Source organism: Scylla paramamosain, chromosome 34 (assembly GCF_035594125.1).
Source record: "Scylla paramamosain isolate STU-SP2022 chromosome 34, ASM3559412v1, whole genome shotgun sequence".
NCBI classification, from domain to species: Eukaryota; Metazoa; Arthropoda; class Malacostraca; order Decapoda; family Portunidae; genus Scylla; species Scylla paramamosain.
In genome coordinates, this window is record NC_087184.1 from 12097824 (window position 1) to 12107183 (window position 9360).

A 9360-nucleotide genomic window follows, 5' to 3' on the forward strand; every position below is an offset into this window, starting at 1 on the left:
GTTGGGGATGTAGTGTGGTATAGGATACTCTTACCTGAGCATCCTACACCTTCACCAAGAGTCCTACACCCTTTCGTAAATATCCTACACTCTCATTCTAAGTATCCTGCACCTTCACCAAGCATCCTACAGCCTCTTTCTAGTGTCCTGCATTCTCAATTAAACATACTAACATCTACTTTAGCATCCTACATCTTCTCTTATATTTTTTAAGTATCCTACACCTCACCATCTCCACTTCCTTCATCAATTTCATATCCTTCAGTACATTTTCAGGCCCCCTCAGCTCCCCCCACTCATTTCTACAGGTAATGCTCTCATTTGGCGTCCTTCACTCACTAATTCAGCTGTTCTTGAGCTTTTGTTTACCTACAGTTTCAGTGTTTTTTTTTTTTTTTTTCTTCTTCTTCTTCTTCACTTAGTCTAACATGTTCAATCTGTAAAACACCACTTCTAAACCCCATCTTCTTTTCCTCACTGAAACTCAGGTGTCTGAGACAAATGACAGTAGCCCCTTTTCTGTTCCCTCTTACTTTCTCTATCCTCATTTTCGATCCAAAGCTGGATGTTGCGTTTATGTGCGCAACGACTAAACCTGCACTCGTGCCCACGCTCTTGAATCTTCTGAGTTTTCCACCATCTGGCTACGACTCATTCTCAAACTAAATTTATCTGTGCTGTATACCTCTCACTTAACTCCTCTGACTATAAGAAATTCTTTGACTACTTAACTTCCAAAGTGGAGCACATTCTGACTCTTCCCTTTTGCAGAAATCTCCATTCTTGGAGACTTCAATGTTCCCCACCAGCTTTGGCTTTCCTCTCCCTTCACTGACTATCCTGGTGAACTAGCCTTCAACTTTGCTATCCTCCATGATCTAGAGCAATTGGTGCAACACCCTACTCGTATTCCTAACCGTCTTGGAGATACGCCCAACATTCTTGACCTTTTCCTGACCTCTTCTGCTCATGCTGTCACCCTTTCTTCTCCGTTGGGCTCCTCCGATCACACTCTCATTTCTGTATCTTGTCCAATTTCTCCTCAGGATCCCCCTAAGCAAAGGTGCCTCTGGTGTTTTGCCTCTGCTAGTTGGGGGGACCTGAAGAGGTATTTTGCTGATATTCCTTGGAATAACTACTGCTTCCGTCAGAGACCCGTCTTTGTGTGCCGAGCGCATAACAGAGGTGATAGTGTCTGGCATGGAGGCGTACATTCCTCACTCTTTTTCTCGACCTAAACCTTCCAAACCTTGGTTTAATGAAGGAATTTTTGGCTAGTTGGAGGACAGACTTGGCATGGTTCCGGACAGAAATATAAAGTACATGAGATTCTGGTGATGGAAGGCTTAAGTACCTTTCGTGGGCCACCTCTCTGTCATGTATAGCACGAGAACAAGCTGTGTTAATAGCAAGTGTCAAAATCTTTCAAGATCTAACTCCCCTCGTGACTTCTGGCATCTAGCCAAAAATATCTCCAATAACTCTACTTCTTCTTTCCCTCCTTTATTTCAACCAGATGGCACCACTGCTATCACATCTATTTCTAAAGCTAAACTCTTCGCACAAACCTTTGCTAAAAACTTTACCTTGGACGATTCAGGGCTTGTTCCTCCTTCTCCTCCACCCTCTGACTACTTCATGCTACCTATTAAAATTCTTTGCAATGATGTTTTCCATGCCCTCGCTAGCCTAAACCCTCGGAAGGCTTATGGACCTGATGGAGTCCCTCCTATTGTTCTCCGAAACTATGTCTCCGTGCTTGCACCTTGCCTAATCAAACTCTTTCAGCTCTGTCTGTCAACATCTACCTTTCCTTCTTGCTGGAAGTTTGCCTACATTCAGCCTGTTCCTAAAAAGGGTGACCATTCTAATCCCTCAAACTACCGTTCTATTGCTTTAATTTCCTCCCTATCTAAATTTTTTTAATCTATCTTCAACAGGAAGATTTTTAAACATCTATCATTTCACAACTCTCTATCTGATCGCCAGTATGGGTTCCGTCAAGGCCGCTCTACTGGTGATCTTCTGGCTTTCCTTACCGAGTCTTGGTCATCCTCTTTTAGAGATTTTGGTGAAACTTTTGCTGTTGCCTTGGACATATCAAAAGCTTTTGACAGAGTCTGGCACAAAGCTTTGATTTCCAAACTACCCTCTTATGGCTTCTATCCTTTTCTCTGTAATTTCATCTTAAGTTTCCTTTCTAACCGTTCTATTGCTGCTGTGGTAGACGGTCACTGTTCTTCTCCTAAATCTATCAACAGTGGTGTTCCTCAGGGTTCTGTCCTGTCACCCACTCTCTTCTTATTATTCATCAATGACCTAAACCAAACTTCTTGTCCTGTCCACTCCTACGCTGATGATACCACCCTGCACTTTTCCACGTCTTTTCATAGACGTCCAACCCTTCAGGAAGTAAACATTTCACGCGGGAAAGCCACAGAACGCCTGACTTCTGATCTTTCTAAAATTTCTGATTGGGGCAGAGCAAACTTGGTGTTGTTCATTGCCTCAAAAACTTAATTCCTCCATCTATCAACTCGACACAACCTTCCATACAATTATCCCCTCTTCTTCAGTGACACTCAACTATCCCCCTCTTCTACACTGAACATCCTTGGTCTGTCCTTTACTTACAATCTGAACTGGAAACTTCACATCTCATCTCTAGCTAAAACAGCTTCTATGAAGTTAGGTGTTCTGAGACGTCTCTGTCAGTTTTTCTCACCTCCCCCCCTCCAGCTGTTAACTCTGTACAGGGGCCTTATCCGTCCATGAATGAAGTATGCTTCACATATCTGGGGGGGGGGGGGTTCCACTCATACCGCTCTTGTAGATAGAGTGGAATCAAAAGCTTTTCGTCTCATCAACTCCTCTCCTCTGACTGTCTTCAGCCTCTTTCTCATCGCCGCAGTGTTGCAACTCTAGCTGTCTTCTACCGCTATTTTTATGCTAACTGCTCTTCTGATCTTGCCAACTGCATGCCTCCCCTCTTCACGTGGCCTCACTGCACAAGACTTTCTTCTTTCTCTCACCCCTCTTCTGTCCACCTCTTTAATGCAAGAGTTAACAAGTATTCTCAATCATTCATCCCTTTCTCTAGTAAACTCTGGAACTCCCAGCCTGCTTCTGTATTTCCACCTTCCTATGACTTGAATTCCTTCAAGAAGGAGGTTTAAAGACGGTAGTCAATTTTTTATTACCGCTTTGAACCCTTTTATGGGACTGGCATCTCAGTGGGAATTTTTTTTTTTTTTGTTGCCCTTGGCCAGTGTCCCTCCTACATGAAAAAAAAAAAAAAAGTGGTACTGTGTTCCATTCATTTGGCTTCGGTTGTAATCAATGTGACGTCATTCATACAGGGACTGCCACGTGTAGGTCTGATGGCTTCTTGCAGCTTCCTGTATTTTCTGATGTTCTTATGTTATTCATATCTCTTCTGGCATGTACTTCACAAAGGATTTCTAACTTTTTGGCCTTTATTTATTTACTTATTTATTTTATTTATTTTACTTTTTTATTAATCTACTATTAATTGTTTTTTTTTCGTTATTTTCATCTCCTAGCCCATATGAGGATGGATCTTGTAATTTAATCTGCAGGGCTAGTATTCTGACTGCATATACATAAATTTACAACAAGGGAGGGTGTCCTCACTACCCACCACCACCAATACTACTCAGTGTGACAAATTAAACAAAAAAGGGCTGTGTAAGATGCACAACATGTAAAGCTCTCAAAGACAGCGATGCCTACGTTTATACCAAGCTGGAAGACGTAACTCCAGTTGTAAAGTAATGCCAAGTATCCACTCTCTTAATGCACCATGTGAGAGAATGAGGAGAATGTAAGTATTGAGAATGCTCCCAGCTGTCACCATAAAATGGGACAAGTGTTCTGGCCATGTTTAAGTAAACTAAAGACTTTCACATCAAGAAAAAATTTTTCAAATTTATCAATTAAGTCATTACATTACCAATGAAGAACAATTAAATGAAGTATATATATATATATATATATATATATATATATATATATATATATATATATATATATATATATATATATATATATATATATATATATATATATATATATATATATATATATATATATATACACCTGCATATTGTCTTTAGAGGGCAGCTGCTCAGGGAGGTCACTGTTAGACAAATTCACAGCACCATCTTGTCTAGTGCATGAGACTGCACTGGGAGTAATTACCACTTCGGCAGGTGTCTAAATGGTAATTACTGGGAGCTGAGTCAGATGGACTTTCGAAATCTGTTAGCTCAATTAAATGAGGGATAACGTTCTCTCACCAGGAAAATAGAAAAATATACGTATGAAACAATGCAGCCAATGCTGTAGAATTCAATAAGACATACGTGAGAGGCTCTGGCCAAGGGCAACACTGAAAAAAAGGGCCACTGAAGGTGCCAGTCACCAAAATGTGCAGGGAAAGGCATTATCCGAAACTTAATGAAAGTGACGTGTGAAACACTGAAGCACACTTAACTACAGGCTGGTGGATGCTGGGCGGCCTCTCCCGGTAGTGAGGGCCAGTGTGCTGCTGCCGCGGGCCACCTTTGCGTTCTTATGAGAGGATTCTCCACAGAACAAAAGGTATCCTGCCCAGGTGACCACAGGACAACCTTGGTGCTGGTGTTGGGCTTGGAGTGCTGCATGCTTCCACTACCCAGTATAAGTGTAAAGTAGCCACACATACCGTCCAGTAAGGCCCTCCTTGTCTTCCTTCGTATCAGGGGCAGAGGGAAGACATGAACTACTACTATATCACCACCTCAGCAAGAATTTGACACGTCATCCCCAGCACAAGCCAATCAACCTCAAGCCACAGCTCACCCCCTGGAGCACTGTCCACTTGTAAAGATAAAGTAATCTCTCAACAAGCTCTAGTTTCCTCTTCAGCCGATGTTTCCCAGCTGTCCTCTCCGTGCGGTTCGCTGCTTCCGTGGATTTTACCACAGTCTTTTGTTATGTACAGCATCCATGTATTGACTGATCTCAACTGGCACTTCAACTAGTTAATTACTTCATTCTTTGGCTAGTCATATCCATATACCTGGTGTTGGTGTCAGTAGAAACAAACTCTGCAATCACCACATTTTTTATCAAATAAAGGTTTCTAAAATTATGAACTCAAACTAGTGAAATAGGTTTTTTTACATATTTATTCACAAAATTTCTATATATTTATTAACCATGAGGATACTTGTACTTCTTCCATACATGAATACACTTAAATCTAAACGATTCAGGTGCAAACACATGAAATGACTCACGCTTTAGAAAAAAAGAAGTGTATGCACCTAGTCTTAAAATTACAGGTCAATATATAATCTTAAAAGTCTCATAGTACTAATACATCAGTTGGGCAAACAAAGAATCATTCTTTCATCCTGGGGTGTGAAGTGCTCAATACGCGTGGCTCCCGGCAGGCTCCCTCCTCTGACTTCTCACCAGACACCTGCAGGGAAAGAGACAGACTTTACCACTGTGGCTGGCACCTCAACCATAGCATAAGCAATCTCCAAACACTGTCAGGCTGATAAGTGATAATTACGAGTGTGTGCTTTACTTACAGAACTGCAAGCATGTCATGTGAGGGAAAGGACAAAAAAAGAACAAGACACAGAATACTTGGGTGGTGGCAGGCAGGAAGGTGGGATCCGTGAGTCTGGACGCTTGCCTGTAGCCGCCACACCACACTAGCCTCCACAACCGTCGCAGGGGTGCCCGCTGACCCAAGCTTACCACTGGTCCACTCCTCACCCTCTATCACCACCAAACCCACGTTGCTTGCAGGCAGGCAGCCCTCCGCCAACACTCCATAGCAAGGCATTATTGTGAAGTAGACCGCTATCAGATTCACCACCACCACCACCACCACCACGGCAGGCTTTCAGTGGTTGTTGAGCAGTTCACTACTAACTTCAACCTCTTCCTCCTCCTCCTCCCCTCACTTTCGCTGGACTTTTCATGACAAATTAGTGTCCCCCTTTTTTTCCATTATTTTTTTTTTATTACAGATGCAAAACACTAGGCAGGCACAGAAACATTTAGACTTACACATCAAATTATCTTTTTTTGTCTTAATAATCACTGAATTTTATCACTGTTAGTGTTCTTTGCAAGATGTATGTATTCTTTATTCAATCTAGTTTTTTAATCATTGAATATTATCACTGTGACCATTTTTTTTGCAAAATGTTGTCACTCTTGAATTTCAGGAATCTTGTACTCTGCGATCTTGAGTGTTTTGGTCAATTCTTGAACTTTGGTGACAGGTGAGAATGAGAAGCTGAGTCTGTTGTGTTGCATGATGCTGGTGATCTGGTGTGTTGTATTCTGGTCTGGTGTTGCTCCATCACCTCTGCGTCACGGCACCACTCTTTTATGTGGATGTCACTTACAGTCTGGATTGGTTGATCAGGGACTGATTTAAGTCATCACATTCATATTCAATACCAATTATTGCGCTAACATTTCGATCATTTCACAATATTTTCTTCTCACAGTTCAGTCATCACTGTTGCCATCATCACTCCACCTGCTACACTGATGTCCCTCACACTCCAGATAACACTGCACTACAAAAATTCCCCCTCCCAAGATACCCCCACAAGGGCCCAGTCCTGCAGTCTGGCTGGCCAGACTCCAGGCCCCAGCAGCACAACAGCCGACAAGAGGCAGCAGTTGGCAGTTTACACTACCCAGATGATGATGATGATGAAGGCCTCCACTGCTGGCCACCAATTACCTCACTTGTTGACCTGGTTGACATAGGCGTCAAGCTCGGCATCCAATTCTTCAGCAGTGGGCACCTTGGCCCTTGCCCCCCGCCCAAATCCTCTGCCTCCTCGGCCGCCTCCTCTTCCCCTTGCGTTGCCACGCATGCCTCTGCTGCCCCGGCCACCTCCTGCAGGACAGACAGACAGAGTATGAGCCATACTCCAAAGCCATTAAGGAGCTGGACAACAATACACAGCCAATACAAACCTTACTCACCAGACATTTCCTACAAACTCACTGCCTCAATGCACATGAATTTAGATAAATATTCCAGTCTTCTACAGGTGTAACATGCATGGTACTTTTACTAAGCTGCTTCTTTTGTAACACTTCTGGCTGGTAGAGATACAGACAGCAGTCCTTGCACTGCAACACACACACACACACACACACACACACACACACACACTCACCATAGCCTCCACCCACAGGTTTGGGTCCTCCCTGAAGCCTCTTGACTGGTGCTGCTGATGTGATGCGCCCCGATGACGCCCCGCCCTCAATGGTGATGTTCATGGCCCGCCCGTCCAGCAGCACGCCATTGTACTGCTTGATGGCCTTGTTGGCATCAGCCTGACGCTCAAACACCACGTGTGCGGTGCCCAGCGACCTCCCAGAACGGTCGTAGTGAACTGCTGCATTCCTCATCGCACCAAACTCCCCAAACAACTCCTGCAGGCCAACGAGTGAGTGAGTATGGTGTCTCTTTCATGCTAAGTAACACACTACCAAACACAATGCCTACATAATTTTCTAACAATTTCTGGATTCCTGTCTAAATAAACCCTTTGCCTGTCACATCTAGGAGCACATTCTTCAGTGTACAACCCAAAAAATTAAGAAAACAGGACTTTTTCCAGTATTCCAAAGAGACTGTAAATTAAGAAAACACAAAAGTAAATTGACTCACATGAATATCTGAATCTGACACGCCAAAGTCCAGGTTGGAGATGAGGAGCTTGGCTGGTCCAGATGTTTGCCGCAGACCACCCCCACCGCCTCCACCCCCTTGGTACAGGTCGTGGCTCCACCGACCGTCAACATTGCCCTGTGTGAAGACAATGCATTAGACATAACACACACACACACACACACACCTTGCAGAACTGTACTAAATGGATTATATGAAGAACTGCTTGAAGAAAGACTAGAAGGAAGACAAGAGAAGTGGAGATGAACATCAAGACCGGAGACATCAAGGGAGACCGACATAAGCTAATAAAAAGGACCACAAAACTCTGCGCATAGGCCCTTGCACCAAACCCACACAGCACAACAGCAGGCCAGGTTAGGTTAGAGGAAGTAACCTAACTTGAACAGCAGGCTAGGTTCAGTTACAATGAAGGATGTAACCTAACAACCTAACACAATGGCATGCTTAGTTAGAGAGGATGTAACCTAACCAACAAAATAGTAGGTTAGATTAGGCTGGAGAGCATAACCTAACCTAACCAAGTCTAATCTAAGCAAACCTACCCTGCTATTATGCTGCGAGCGATTAAACAGCAATTAAAGAACACTAAATTAAACAGTGTAGAAAGCCGGAATATAGAAGTGAGTGAAACTAGAACGTCAAAGAAATAAGAAAGTGACGGGAGCTAAGACCGTAAGACTACAGGAAGCGTAGGATGGAAGGATACCATAGTCACACCCACGCAGGATATACAGAATGGCTACCACACTACAAAATATTCCCACACACACACATCTGAACACATTAATAACGCACATTACTCCATACACACAAAATAAATCAAGATAAACACACACAACGACCAAAAACAAAATGGACGGCTGAAAGACATGGGGGGAAATTTCATGGGTACAATTTCCAGAACCACACGAGTCATAAAAAACGAAGAAAAGAAGAAAATGATGCGCAGGATTGGAAAGTTAAAAGAAAGAAAAGCTACAAACAGGCTAAGACGAAAACGCATGAGAAAATTGGAGAACTAGTAAAATATTCACTTTGCCTGCATAAAATAAGGAAAAACATTAATAGAGGTGAAAAATAAACAGGAAACACAACACATGACAAACTGGGAATCAAAATGGAGGAAAAAAAAAAACAGTAAATAAGGAAAAGAAAGGGAAGCCAAAATGAAAAGCCAAGCATGCACTTATCCTTTGTCCAGAAAAATATAAATACACAACAGAAAACGGAGAACAGAAGAAATGGCGCCCTGGAAATTAAAAATGGAGGAAAAAAATGAAAAGGAGGAAAAAAGTAAAAACCATATAAACCCACTCACACACTTACCCTTTGTCCAAAATTGGTCCTGCCTCCCCCCTGTGGTCTCTGCCCCGGGGTGGGTCTGCCGCGTCCCGCCCCGGCCCCGAAGCCCCGCCTCACGCCCCGGCCACCCCCTCCTCCTGCTCCTCCACGCCCACGCCCGCGCCCCGCCGCCCCTCCGCCTCTCCGCAGGCCACCCTTGATTTTGTTGGCCTTGATGATCTCGTCCAGGCTCATGTCCATCTTGTTCACCATTTTGTCAAGGGTCGTGATGGCGTGTCCCTCTCCTCTCAAGGCGTCACGCACACTGAGGC

At 43.6% G+C, this 9360-nt stretch overlaps 1 protein-coding gene across 1 annotated transcript; it reads right to left on the reverse strand.

Annotated features, from left to right (window-relative positions):
• Positions 1-5174: 5174 nt before the first annotated feature.
• LOC135090188 (THO complex subunit 4-like) lies at positions 5175-9360 on the reverse strand. Its single transcript, XM_063986622.1, has 5 exons — positions 9074-9360; positions 7724-7861; positions 7227-7485; positions 6782-6940; positions 5175-5488 (listed from the first exon to the last, which is right to left on the reverse strand). The coding sequence occupies exons 1-4, from the start codon at positions 9299-9301 to the stop codon at positions 6783-6785; spliced, it is 783 nt and encodes a 260-aa protein (XP_063842692.1). The 5' UTR covers positions 9302-9360; the 3' UTR covers positions 5175-5488; position 6782.

Coding starts and splice junctions, on each gene's coding strand:
- LOC135090188 (XM_063986622.1), bottom strand. CDS start 9,301: ATGGTGAACAAGATGGACATGAGCCTGGACGAGATCATCAAGGCCAAC. Junction 7,486..7,723: donor TGTCAGATTCAGATATTCAT/GTGAGTCAATTT, acceptor GTTGGCCTGCAG/GAGTTGTTTGGGGAGTTTGG. Junction 6,941..7,226: donor ACCTGTGGGTGGAGGCTATG/GTGAGTGTGTGT, acceptor TCTGTCCTGCAG/GAGGTGGCCGGGGCAGCAGA.